At 43.1% G+C, this 14,431-nt stretch overlaps 1 protein-coding gene across 3 annotated transcripts in view; it reads right to left on the bottom strand.

Moving 5' to 3' along the window:
* LOC146208670 (medium-chain acyl-CoA ligase ACSF2, mitochondrial-like) overlaps window positions 1-14,431 on the bottom strand; it is a 55,823-nt gene that overhangs the window by 14,578 nt on the left and 26,814 nt on the right. For all 3 annotated transcript variants that reach the window (XR_014705365.1, XM_084595888.1, XM_084595894.1), the window contains 3 exons: window positions 13,453-13,570; window positions 10,973-11,068; window positions 7,644-7,792 (listed from right to left, as the gene is read on the bottom strand). Coding sequence is in view for 2 of the 3 variants with exons in the window: in XM_084595888.1 (XP_084452014.1) it covers window positions 7,644-7,792; window positions 10,973-11,068; window positions 13,453-13,570 (363 nt within the window). In the remaining variant the exon portion in view is untranslated. The remainder of the gene's footprint in view (window positions 1-7,643; window positions 7,793-10,972; window positions 11,069-13,452; window positions 13,571-14,431) is intronic.

The following is a 14,431-nucleotide window of genomic DNA, read 5'->3' as shown; positions in this document are numbered from 1 at the left end:
AATCTCCCCAGTACTATTCACAGCTTGCTCAGAGGAAATATTCAGAGACTTGGAATGGGAGCAGTTAGGGGTAAGGGTAGATGGAGAATACCTCAGTAATCTGCAATTTGCTGATGACATTGCCATGCTAAGCAACTCGGGGGATGAACTGCAAATAATGATTGGTGACCTAGACAGGAAAAGTAGAAAGGTAGGCTTGAAAATCAATATGCAGGAGACTAAGGTAATGTTCAACAGCCTCGGAAAGAAACAGCAGTTTACATTAGGTAGCGAAGTACTGGAAGTAGTAGGCGAATATGTCTACTTAGGACAGGTAGTAACCGCAGATCCGGACCATGAAAAGGAAATAACAAGAAGAATAAGATTGGGATGGAGCGCATTTGGCAAGCACTCACAGGTTATGACTAGCAGCTTACCGGTATCGCTAAAGAGGAAAGTATATAACAGTTGCATCTTACCTGTACTCACCTATGGGGCTGAAACGTGGAGGCTAACCAAGAGAATTATACTTAAGTTGAGGACAACCCAGAGGGCTATGGAACGAAAAATGGTAGGGGTAACATTAAGAGATAGGAAACGTGCAGAGTGGGTCAGAGAAATAACTCAGGTTACCTACCTTCTGGTGGAAATTAAGAAGAAGAAATGGACATGGGCAGGACATGTACTGCGAAGAGAGGATAACCGATGGTTGCTGAGGGTAACAAACTGGATTCCAAGGGAAGGAAAGCGTAGCAGGGGGCGGCAGAAAGTTAGGTGGGCGGATGAGATTAAGAAGTTCGCAGGGGTCAAGTGGATGCAGCTAGCACAGAACCGGGTTAAGTGGAGAAATATGGGAGAGGCTTTCGCCCTGCAGTGGGTATAGTCAGGCTGATGATGATAATGATGATGATGATGATGAAACTAGTACAATGTTCTGTCAAGGGCCTGCAGATTCAAGTAGCGAATACACGTCCGCGATCGCTTTATACGAGGTGCGCAACAAAAGAAGAAAAAGGAAGACAGTGTAAAAGGGGAATAATCATGCTCAAAACACTGTGCAAAGTTACCCTTTTCGAAACTACAAGCGCGAAACACCGTGTTTATGGTTTCCGAAGCGACCAGTTATGGAAAGGTAAAAGGATGTCTAATTGGATTGGTGCTGCCCTGTGATATATCAGGTGTCCCAGCTCAACTTAAGCAAGCATCTGAAGAAAAGTGTTCTAGACGCTCTAAAACCGAATGAGGATCGAATCGCCTTAGCGACAGCACTTATGTTTGCTCTCAAATGTAATTGATTACTTCACAGAGTAATTTTCTATATTCCTAAATATTGCCTTCAAAGACGAACTGTCAGCTCAAAAGTTGTAGATCACTTTGATAAACAGCTGAATGCAATGTCTGCCCTGAAGTCTCATTTCTGCTGGTCATGCATTTGCTGGCCTTACAAACAAACAAACAAACAAACAAACAAACAAACAAACAAACAAACAAACAAACAAACAAAAAAGCAATCGCTTTAGCAGATGCTGCCGCAAACCTATCGCCACGAGCACACTCAAATACACATAGGAAACTCCACTCTAAACCAAAAACAAAAACAAAATGCGCATTTTGGAACTCTAAGCGGTACACTGCTGGAGGTCAACCGCATCGCCTAGCGGAAAATAGAATGTCTATGACAACGGCTGTGAACGCGACCAGCAGCATCGAACATTGCTATTTCTTCGTAGCAATCGGCCAGTGCTCTTGTTTTGAACACGCATGTCAGGAGTTCGCGCATCACATTTAGTTGTAATATCTAAGTAATTATTTTAAATTTAGACCACGCAAGGCATTCCTTATTTATTCATTAGAGTGTGCTGTTTTTAATTATTGCTTTTTCAAACGCACTTAACCGAAAATTGCTCTTTGTGACCACGAAGTATATATATTGTGACATATATGCCCTGCATCGCTGGACGTAAAAGAAGACAACGATCAGGAGGAGTGACACAGAAGACGACAAAGTGGCAGCAACGTTCAGTGCTAGAAGAAGGTTAACGCTGCTGTGATTCTGTGCTTTGTGTACTGCGTCATCCTGGACTTTTTTGCGATTTGTTTTTTTGTTTTTGTTTTTTTTTTTTTGCTTTCAAAAAACAGTTGCCACCTAAGAGAAAAATTAAAACGTCCACCGGAACGTTTATTGCCTTTTAGCTAGAATACAGAGGTGCTTTATTACCGACATCGCCATTTAAACCATTTAAGATGCTTTCAAGTGACCCGAAACGTTGGTGCAATGTATACCAATTAGTATGAGAAAATATGCAAAAACAAAAGCGCAAATTTAGATCTCTGAGACCCATTTGGAGACTTTCAAACCGATGTTTTATGGAAACTTTTGAACGGATGAGTTATCCTATAAGGCGATTCAAAAGCGAATTACGTAAGCGATGACTAGGTGAAAACATTTCGGTCAGTTGTTTTTTAAGACGTCCTACAACTTAAAATTCGCCCTTTATTCGCTGCGAAAATAACTAAACAGCCAGCTGGATAGCATTTACTATTAAAATAACTCAAAAAGGATGCCGCAGACTAACCAACACGACTCTCAAAAGCACTCAATCGGCTCCACTGAATTAGAAAAAAAAAAACAACTTTTTTTTTTAAGCTTGTTTATATTTAGCTGGAACAGTCGGTCTACAAACTCAAGCGAAAATACAAGAATCAAATTAACGGCAAATTTCAAATGATTGCTACCTTGTTTGCTACAAAAATCGCACAAGGCAGGCACTCGTCACTGGCCAGCTTACTTGCGAAAGAAAATCAAATTTCGTTATTACTTTGCAGAGGTACCTGAAACCATTTTAGAAGCGCCACAGCATTTCAGATTGAACGTTCAATTATTTCACTACACATTATCCACACGGCGGCGCCTCTCGATTGCTTCAACGAAGGCAGAGAAAAACAGCATTTCGTTCACACTATGCCAATTGCACCAGTAAATATTTTTCAAGTGATTGTGGCTGCCACTTGCGATCGCTTCACGCGACGAATAGGCCAGCAGCACTGCTTGAGGTCCGTACCTAACTCGTAATTATTAAAGTAGCCCGGCGAAAGATCACGCCCATCTATCTGCATATTATCTCCACCTGTGAAGTAACCTTCACAGTAACCTTCACAGGAGCAGCAACCATCGGACTCGACTTGGACGGGGCTCTTCTCACTACGCGGGCCAGCCGCGGACGACACGTGGCGTATGGTCAGGGGGCCAACGGTCTGTCGTGTAAATCGACCTTTACGCGCTGAACATAAGTCGCAGTGCCATTACAGTCCTCAAACAAAAGCTAATCTTCGAAAAGTATGCAAATTGTTTTTCTACCCCCTGAAAGTTGATGTATACTGATTGATTATCACCTTGTTCATGACCGGCGGAGTTCAAAAACGCCACGCCATAGCTGATAGGCGCCTAATTTCGTCCTGATATTTTACACACACATAAACGCGTCTTTATTTTTCTTTACCGTAGTTGCCTGGACGATGGCTTCAGTTTAATGCGCAGACAGTGTCGAGCAATAAACTTTTGAGCCGGAAGTTTACCGCAAAAATTTAAAGGGCTATAGACACCTAATTTTTGGGTTCGCGTTTTATCATTTGTAATGATGACTAGGAGATTACTGTACACGGATCACTACGTCACATTCGCCTACGACGGCTGAATAATTTATAATCGAATTTCGTTTCTCACCTGTTTCGGTTTCAACAGGAGAGCGATGGTTGTGACGTCACATTTAAGTCTAGATCACGCGACAGATTAAAATTCGAATTTATTTATTTATTTATTTTTATTTACTTAGAACATACTGCAGGCCTACAGTAGGCCCAAGCAGGAGGGGCGAATACATCATATATGCAAAAAGAACAGGATTAGCAAAATTGAAAAATGGGTAATACAAGTTGTAACACAAAATACAACAATAAATACAAGGCTCATATGCAAAATACAAAAAGTAAACGTAGAAATAAATGGCTCTCAAATTAAATGCTGTGACGAAAACATCGAGTCAAAAGAATCAGCTCTGGTTAAAATATCTGGCGGACACCTGTTCCACTCCTCAATGTTGCGTGGAAAAAATAAGTATTTAAAGGCGTTAATCCTAGCACTGAAAGGGTTTAATGATTGTGCATGATGATTTCGTGTTTGGCGCGTAGTGTTAGGTTTAAGGAAGGAGTCTGCATTCATAGATAGTTTATGGTTTTTTAGTAAGAAAAGTAGTTTCAGTCTTTGAATTTTCCGGCGCAGCTGTAATGTTTCAATGCCGTGAGTTCTCATGAGTGTCGTTGGTGAGTCAGTTACACGATACTTTGAAAAAAATAAAACGGACGGCTTTGCGTTGAATCATTTCAAGGGCCTCAATGTTACGTTTAGTGTAGGGATCCCAGACGGTGCATGCATATTCTAGTGATGGCCTTATTATTGAAAAGTAGGTTAATTTTTTAAGTTCAGGTGGGGCAAGTTTTAGTTTATGTCTAAGAAAGCAGAGTTTACGAAAGGCTGAGGAGCATACGTTTGATACATGTTTATTCCAGCTAAGGTTTTTCGTTATTGTAACTCCTAGATACTTGTACTCGCCGACTTCGGTCAGAAGGTGAGATGGAATATTGTCAGGAAATGAGAAGGAAGCCTTTTTGTTGGTTATCTTCATGTACACAGTTTTCTCTAAATTAAGCTTCATGTCCCATTTATTACACCATGTATGTATGTTCTGAAGATTGGAGTTTAGTAAAACTTGATCATCTCGGCAAGTAATTTGGTGAAACAAAACGCAGTCATCTGCAAATAATCTAATTTGAAAAGGGGTAGTTATAACGTTAGTAATGTCATTGATATATATCAAAAAGAGGAGAGGTCCGAGGACGCTTCCCTGTGGGACGCCTGAAGTGACCTGCAGGTGGTTTGAATAGCAATCATCAATACAAACAAATTGTGTGTGGTGAGAAAGGTATAAGGAAATCCAACGAATTATGAAATTAGGAAGACCAATAAGTTCAAGTTTGTAAATTAGTTTGGCATGAGAAATAACATCGAATATTTTGCTGAAGTCTAAAAAAATAACATCCATTTGACCAGCGCCATTTAGTACACTTGCAAAAGTATGAATGACAGAGGTTAGCTGAGTGACAGTGGAAAAGCCTTTTCGAAATCCGTGCTGATGGGGTGTAAGCTCCTTGTTATCGTTTAGAAATGTAGTTATGTAGTTAGCTATGATATGCTCAGCAAGTTTGCAACATGTGGAAGTTATTGATATGGGACGATAATTAGCAATCAAGGCAGGATCACCCTTTTTCAGCACGGGCACAATCCGCGCTTTCCTCCAGTCGGAAGGAATGTTTCCGGTTTCAAATGATTTGCGGAAAATAACAACCAAGAACTCCGCGATGGCTTCTGCATAACGGCGCAAAAAAATATTTGGTATCCCGTCAGGTCCAGCGGACGCTTTAGTTTTGAGGTTGAGTAGCATGGAGAATACGCCAGATGAATAAACAATGCCGGGGGTCGAGTTTGAATTGAAATTGAATTTGAATTAAAATTTGAATTCACTACAATAATAAATCCTGCCTGCCCGAAGAGCAGGAATCATTACAAGTGAAGAATGAGTGATTATATCCCTGTTTTTTCATGCCGCGCATCAAGACATGATTGTGACGTCACAGCCATCTCTCGGATAATGAAACCGAAACTGCTGAGAAAAGAAAATTCAGTTATAAATTATTTAACGGTCGTAAGCGAAAAATGCATGCGGATTGATATACAGTAATGACTTACGCATCAATAACAAGAAGAAAAATGCCATCAAAATGTTGTGTCTAGTCGTTTAGGCTGTCTTACTACTTTGTGTAACCGGTTAAATAAGTCAGAAAAAAAAAAAGGAATTGTTCAGAAGTTTAGTGCCCACATCAGACAGGCAGCGTAATTCGTTTCCTACGGTATTATTACCAAATGCGTGCATTCTGTATTCTTTTCTTTTTCGCCAGGAAACGTCGGGAGCAAATAAAATCTTGCAAAGAAAGTTTGAAGAAAACAAATATCTGCGTCAAAGATTTCCTTTTTTTACGGAAGTGCGATAGGTCATTTCGAAGCATTTCAGCCCCTGTGACAGTTAAATAAGCCAATTCGTTCGCTGCTTAATACACTGGCAGATACGCCTGTTAGCTGTTTTATTATTTTTATTTATTTGTCGTTTCTTTTCAGTGGCAGTGACCTTGTCTCCAACACACTGCATGAAAATTGCAGCGGAGATTAGATCTTCGATTGTGATTACTACGGCGTCTCCAAGTTGCTTTGTAGAAACTGTTAAAGTTGTAGCAAGCAGATTTTCGCGGAAAAACGTAGCCGAAAATGTTGATTTTCCAAAATGGCTACGCTCTCCGCGCTCATGCGTTTCGAGACTCACTAATTACACGAACCCCAGTTTCGGTTCACTTTCCGGCAGTGCTGACAAAGTGAGAGTCGCTTCATTTGGTATAAGCGCCTCCCTCAACCGTTTGCATACAACATTATCCATTGCTTCATTACAGGTTTCATTAGAGAGCGAGGCAGTTGTGACAGCGATTCGACAAAAAAAAAATGATAAGCAAAACCCTGCGCGGTACAAACATGGAAGAGAAGAGAAGGATATGGGGCACACTTGCGGCTGATATTTCTTCAGAAGAACGGGCCATTTTCTGACATTCGTATGCCTGACAATTATTTTCTGGTTTCAGTATGACAGAAGTATCTTCTCAGGCTGCGAGATACTCAATAAATTCAGGGGACAACTGCCGGTCTTGGTTTTTGACTGCCAGAGCTCCTACCAGTGAGAAGTCCAATAGCCTGCACTATTAATTCAAAATAAACTTTATATATTCTCCCCTTGAAGCCTTTAAGTTGTTCCGATTTCCCCTTAAATTCAGAGTAACTTTGTGTCACTGTGTTCTGACTAAAGGTCAAGCGAAAGAACATGATATGATAGGCGCTTGTTTTACTGAGACCTGGATTGCGACAGCAAACATGCGCAACGCTCGTGTCCCTTGCAGCGTTTAGTAACCTTGTGTGATGGCGCCTTTTGCGGAGTGCTCGAAATATTAAGTGATTTGTATTCTGGCCAGCCGCTCGGCGCGTTGCCGCGACTTCGTGTGTGACGTCACTCTACTTTGAACCATCAAACGTGCTAAGCTGATGCGTTACGACGACGACACTGCCGCCACATAAACGTTGCTGAAACGCTCTTGAGTAGAGTAAGTTGTTGGGCTAATTTGTATTCTAGATTTAAGAACCTAGTTTTCAGCGCAAAGGTACGCGGCCAAAGGAAAGAAGAAGGAAGACTATAGGGACGAACCAGCGTGTGTTCGTCCCTGTAGTCTTCTTCTTCTTTCCTTTGGCCGCGTGCCTTTGCGCTGAAAACTATGTTATTAAATCTAGAAAAGCTCTTACTGCGGAAGTTTAATCTTGCATTTCCCCAGCATCACCCACTTCCTCGCTTAAAAAGCAGTGAAAAGCAAAGGTCATTGACAATATAAGCTCCTGTTGACTTAGTTCAGGGGCCAGGGGTTTTGAATGACGTCCCAACAGGAGTTGTGGAAACGCAGAAGCAGACAGCCCCGCCTAATTGTTCGGGGCCACAGTGGTCACGCGGCCACTACGTCACCTGTGTTTCTGGATGGCCTCCAGGCTCACGACTGCGCTGAATCCTGGTGACGCCATCACAATGGTGGAGCCGAACATGGCAGCCGTCAGGCTGCCTATGACGCAACCAAAGCAGTGGATCATCGGAACGTTCAGGCAGATTACTTCCTCCTGATGTGAAGGGCGCAAAAAGTAAAGACGCTACATTTCACACTGCTCAGCGAACGATCAACGAACGTGGAAACAAAGTGGTTACATATTTACCGAGAGAAACGCGGTATTTAAGGAAAATGAAGCAGTTTCAATGAGCGAGGAATAACGCTGAGAAATAGTGATGTTTAAGCGTTTTGAAAGACATCACACCTATAATAAGTGCGTAAAAAAAAAAAAAAACAAATCTTAAAGCACGTGCTTACAAAGCGTGCACTTTTTGTTTCAGCAAGCGCACTTCTGGACTTCACATCTCAGTCACCTGGATGTTTGGGTAAGTCAATCTACACAGCCTAGTTCCACGAATAGTCAAGTCAAATCAAGGAGAGCTATGCCTGTCTTCTGAGGCGAGAAAAAGAAGACGTTGCTTTTTTATTTTGCTTTTTCCAGCTATGAAGCCGGATGTAAATGTCCCCCTGCTGAAACGACTCTACAACTGCATAATTCCACCACACCTTCATTAACATTTAATTCGCAGTAAGAGTCGTAAAAACGTATCGTTTTCGCTTTTCAGCATGGTAGGTTGTGTGGCAGTACCACTGACGCAAAGGTAACGACCCTGATGCGCCTACGCAGTCGGTTTATGCCTCGGCTGCGCTCTCTGCAAGGGGTCGGGTGATGTTCCGTTCCATTTTGCTGCAATCGGAGCGAGACGAACGATTAGCGGTAGCATCGAGTACATGTTGCTTGTTCTGTTCATGCTGCTTCACCTAACGATTCCTGTTCTCAGTGCAAAGTGTACATAACTGGTTTATGATTCGCGGGGTTTAACGTCCCGAAGCAACGCAGGATATGAGACACATCGTGGGCTCCGGAAACTGCAACCACCTGGAGTTCTTTGAAGTGCACTGACATCGCACAGCACACGGACGCCTTGCTTTTCGCCTCCATCGAAAAGCGGCCGCCGTAGCCGGGATTCAATCCCGCATCACTTGGCCAGAATAGTCGAGCGCCCAAACCACTGAGTCACCGCAGTATGACATTGTACAACTAAGAGGTTCATTCCGACCTAAGTACCAAAACCACGGATACCCACTTCCCGTCTCTTTTCGATTCTCTTCCAGATTGGAAAACAAAACAAAGCAAAAAGCACTATTTTGGGTCGGTTAGAGCATGAAGGTCGTACCGTGTATCGCCTAAGTGTACGCGTACTATGACAAAGGAGGTGTTTTGCTGATCTCGCCTTCCTTTGGTTCACGTGCATTGTGACGATCGGACACTGTTATCTGCCTTTCAGGAACGAAATCCTTTGGCGCTATCGCGCCCAGGTGTAATCTGTTATTCTACATGCAACTCTGCTTGTCTTCTGTATTTCGACAAAATACGCTTAAACAAAGCCAAGCCGTAGAATACAGCGCGAACAACTGGAAGCAGCATAGAAAACCACGCATCTGCTACTGGTGACCCGAGTTTTCGATGCTGTTCTGTGATCTTGGTAAATTTTCTGCTTCGTCAAGGAGTACTAAATATGCCTTTCTGGGCAAAGCCTGCGCCATGTACAGCCTCGTCCACTTCTAGCTAGAACACGGTCACTGCTTTCAAGGTGTCATTGCATCCGACCCGGCCACGCAGTAATCTAAAGTGGCTGGCCATGTGAAGCAGCACATCCGTGTCTCTGTGTGCTTGCATCGCTTTGCATCGATATCTGCCTGCGTCAGATACAATGTTGCTTTAAAAGCAGTGACCGTGTTCTAGCTAGAAGTGGACGACCCTGTACGTCTGATGGGCTATATTTCAAGGCAGCGCACAGCTGGGAGTATATCCAGTTTTTCTCTCCAGATCAAGCACTTAGCTGTGCGCCGAATCAGATATCACAGTCAGGTGTCAGGCGCCGAGTCATGTGTCACAGTGCACTTTTCCGGTGATAAGAACTGCTTTACGTCATGTCTAAGCTAGGCAATGGCCCAATTAGAGGATCGGCGCGAGCCAGTGGCTAGGTTGTCGTGACTTCTATGATAGCGCTTTCTACGCTGTCTCTGCAGTGCGGCCCCCCTCTTAGCCCCAACGTCGTCCAAGACAGCACTTCCGAAAGCTGAAACTCCGCCCTCTTTCTGAATCTGCGCCCTCATTCCTGGAACGTTTCTGCCGACATCTTCCATGAGCCAAGTAAGTCTTTTGACTTAACAAGCGTCTGGTGACACTAGTGTCATCGATAACGTCCCTGCAGGGTCCGACATCGCACTCATATATCTTTGTCTGTTACAGCGTCCCTCCATTACAAGGAGCTTGCTCCATCCTTCGTGTAGCTTTTTTGTTGCCACTTTTATCATGAATTTCTGGCAGAGCTCATTATTATTACCAGTTGCGAACTTCCCATAGGGCTTATGTATAAAAAAAAAAAAAATAACGGCGGTTTTTATTGCTCAGAATTTCGGGTGTACGAATAGTCGCGTCACCCGCGGTCATTAAAACAAAATTAACTGCGTCTATGTTCCAAACTTTCAGATTATGGATAAGTGTACATCCACCTAGAAAATAAAATCAAATGAAGAGCTGCAGTAGAAAAAATTCTTAGATGTGACAGTCGTAGATTTAATTAGGATGTAGAAGAAGAAAGAAAACAAAAACGTGATTTCCAGAAGGCAATGACGGCAATAGCGGGAAGTTTTTATCGATCGCTTCTGGAGGGCGCCACAACCCATAAGTGCCTAAGCACCCGAAACGTGTGTACTAAAACATTTTTGAAGCGGAGTTTCCCAACTTGTACGATAAAACAGCTCTGATTTCTGGCTCTTTTTCATTGATGCCCTTAGGCGGATTTCATCCACGTGGATATGTGGACCGTCAGAGCAAGATGTCTCAACAAGCTTTAATTTACACATTTATTTTCTGTGTCCGCTGCTGAAATGACTCAGAATCATGCGGGTCCACTAAGGCCTGAAATAGTTTACATCCATGCGCACGCGTCAGGCAACACCCTGTATCGGGACGAAATTTCCGCTCTTTACGAACGCGCGAAAGGAAAGAACCACCGATACGCACTGCCTAACAACGAGGGTTCCAAGGTTCGAGAGAGACAGGGGCGGACTGTGACGCATAAGTAACATCAGCATAAGTAACACTCTCTGTAGATCCACGAAACCATAAACCAATTTGCTGTTAACTGAATTTCCGGCATCTCGCTAACATCTGAATCCTTACCTGCTCATGGAGTCCCATAGCGTGTCCGACAGAGTTCGCATTATTTACAATGTTGAAGTGCGACAGCAGAGCACCTTTGGGCTTTCCCGTCGTACCCTGCCGAAAAGGTGATACAGATAAGGATCATCATGGCAGTTTCGACATGGTGATTAGCGAAGAATTAGAACACAACAGGCAGCCAGAAGGTACTGACGTACAGGACAGGGCTCAACGCTATAGACATCAAGTAAAACTAAAAAACCTATATGAGGGTGAAACAAAGACGCGGTCGCTTCTCGTAATCCATTGTGCGTTTGTTTTTTCGCGCTGGTGATTATAAAACAGCTCTTTATCTAATATAAACTGGCAAAACGTTCTTTTTTTTTTTTTTTTTTCAGTCATCATGGCAGGCGTGCTAAAAACATGCGGTCGAAAACAGTCCGCCCTTAATAGATGAGTGAGAGGGTGGAGTTTTTAAAAGTGGACGAACAACAAAAGGCTACTGAGGCAAGGAATAATTTTAGTTCTTGTATGCCCCTTCACACCACCGTGAAGGAATTAATGGGGAGTAATAACACCTGTCGCCAAATCTGAAAGCGAATTTCTTATGGTGACTTCCAATCGTAGATCCAGAGCGGTTCGCACGCTCCGCGACAGAGCGCCTGAATCCGGCGGGGAGCATGCGTTCCAATTCTGAGCTTTAAACAAGACTCCTCCGCTTATTCCGACGGACCAGTCTTGACTGCTGCACGGAGCGGCCTTGACTCGGCGATCGCTCCTCATCTGCGTTCGGAAGAACGCGATCCGTGTACCGGATATGCGTTTGGAATACAGTTGCTCCTATGAGAGCAGGAAATCTTGCTCTGGAAGTGATCCAGCACTGCGATTGTAGTTCACCATTAAGCTTGCAAGGCTGATCAGTTATAAACAGGCAAAAGTGCACTGCCTACGTATACACATGCGCAAAAGAAAGCACTGATGGCCATAAAACGTGAAGAGCCCAGCGATTCGAAGCCGGCATATGTGGCTGCTGCAATGCTGCGTGATTTGAATGAAAATACAGGTACCGCCGTAACGGTGATTGCGGCTTTTGTGAGAGATAAAAAAAAAATAGTGTCCCCAAGAGTTGTGGCGAGATAGGGCTGAAAAAATATATTCTGGAATAAAAAGGGGGGAGGGAATAGCATCATAGCAGTCGAGAGTTAACTGCAAGAGGGAAGTGGAAAGAGCTGCAACTTACGGCGGATGTCCGAAATACACCTTTAAGGAAGTAAGAAACAAGGCTGCACAAAGAGCTAGACAACAAGATCCTCAATTTTGTAGGGTTTAGAATTGTTTTCGACCGCCTACAGTCCTTTATCGCGTCTTAGCGCTGCACAACACATAGTCGTTAAGACGCCGGTGCACGTTGTAAGCCTCAGATGCCTGAAAGCTGATTCGTGGTTTTTCTACAGCCCTGCCTCGCTTTTCCTCTTTCTCTCCCTCCTTGCACACCATCAATACTTTTCACTTCCGTCTCGTTGCGATGTACATATAGTCGGGTCAAACTTTTCGGCTTTAGTTTTTCGATAATCTGGTTTCAGTCTAATAATAAACATTTCTGGCAAGTAAAATGAAATAATGATACTACTTAATTTTCACCCCCCACCACGCCTATTGAATTTCCATCTTCATTATTAAAGGTTCGTTAATAAAGGTCCACCTTCGTTACATGGCCACACAAGACAAGCTCCCCAATGCATTTTCTAATTTTCTAATCTATATATACCTCATCGTTTGTCACGGCAGCAACGATGTGTGATGTGATGTGAAACTCCAAGCTTCACGTAGATAGTCTTCACAGTAGACTATTGAAAACAACTAGGCTTAGAAGTACGAATTGGTCAAGCATTATGCTTTTCAGTAGGTATGTTTTTCATCATGTTTATCATTTTCACAGGACAAAGAAAATAAGGGCAGGACGGGTGCTACAAAGTGGTGAAGATTGGTCAGGAAGAGGAGAAGAAAGATGAGGAGGAAATGCAGGTCAGAACATTGCAAAAAGCGCGAAGCTGATTTCTCTTTCTACACCACACTCAGGTCTTAGCACGTTGTAAAGATCAAATGGCGAGCAAAAGCTTGAAAACACAAGGAATTGTAAAATGCAGAAGTGACATAACCATTATCACATATCTATTTTGTCGCATGAGAAAAGAACAAAAGTTTTTAAGTCGCACTTAAGTTGGAACAATAGCTTTGATTTTTTACTAGCTCTTTTTAGATTATCAGCGTTTTTTTTTTTTCGCATTCTTATAAGATTTTTTTCGCATTCGCTTTGTTGCTTAGAGATGGGGCATTTGTTTTCGATTTTACTTTTGTTCGAGTCTATTCAGTTGTTAGCAAGAAACATAAAGACAGTATAAAGAAGGCACATCTCCTTTGTCTTGCTTTCTTCGCTCAAATTGCCGATGTGCAAATAGTCTTCTATACAAAAATCCCTATCGGTGAAACGGCATACTCACTGAAGTAAACTGCACGTTAACAGGTGCGTCAAAACGAATCTGCGAGGCTCTCAGCTCGACAGTGGCATAATCTTTTCTCGTCGGAAGCGCCAGGAGCTCATCGTAGGTTATTGTACCCCTGTAGGAGTAAAACAACGCAGTAGTATGAGAAAACTCCGTCGCATCACAGAGTGCGATGAAATACCGGGAGCTCACTGCCCGCGTGCGTTAGCACATTATACATGAGCCACTAAACGATTTATTAGAACCAAGAATCTCCTCTCTTGTTCCGTACAGCAAAATATGCAGCACGAAAACGGCAAGCTCAGGAAAGGGTCGGATCCGCGTGAAAACACTTCTATGGCAACCACCACGAGGCCTAGCTTCGCTATGGATGGTGATACTGTGACTTGATATTGCTACGGGGGGCATTGATATGGCGAATTAACCCAGTCTGCTTTATCTAGCACAGCGGGAAATATAGTTCCGCCCAGTTAGCCGCACACATTTCAGCTTCATCGTCTTTCTGCACAATCCCTAAATTCTTCTTCGTCACAATGTGAGTGATCATGGAAACCATTATTATGACCTTGACCAAGGTCAAATACGAAGACAATTAGGTCTAATTTAATCGAATTAAGCCCAACCATGCATGCAAGCACAGGTTATGAAGTGAAGTCTGAATGCTTCTGGAGATAATACTGGCGTCACTACGCAGTATTGGGTAGAATTGACCATTTAGCCTTAATGAAGCCCATTATAGCTAAGCTTAAATGTCTGTAAAGTCACATAAAAGTAATACACTGCTGTCTAAAATACATTAGCTGGAATTACGACTCTCTAGGCCAAATTAGGCTTTATTCATCATCATCATCAGCCTGATTATACCCACTGCAGGGCGAAGGCCTCTCCCATATTTCTCCACTTAACCCGGTTCTGTGCTAGCTGCATCCACTTAACCCCTGCGAACTTCTTAATCTCATCCGCCCACCTAACTTTC

This window comes from Amblyomma maculatum, chromosome 1 (assembly GCF_055883805.1).
Source record: "Amblyomma maculatum isolate TAMU_Amacu chromosome 1, ASM5588380v1, whole genome shotgun sequence".
NCBI classification, from domain to species: domain Eukaryota; kingdom Metazoa; phylum Arthropoda; class Arachnida; order Ixodida; family Ixodidae; genus Amblyomma; species Amblyomma maculatum.
This window is presented reverse-complemented; position numbering and strand designations above follow the sequence as displayed.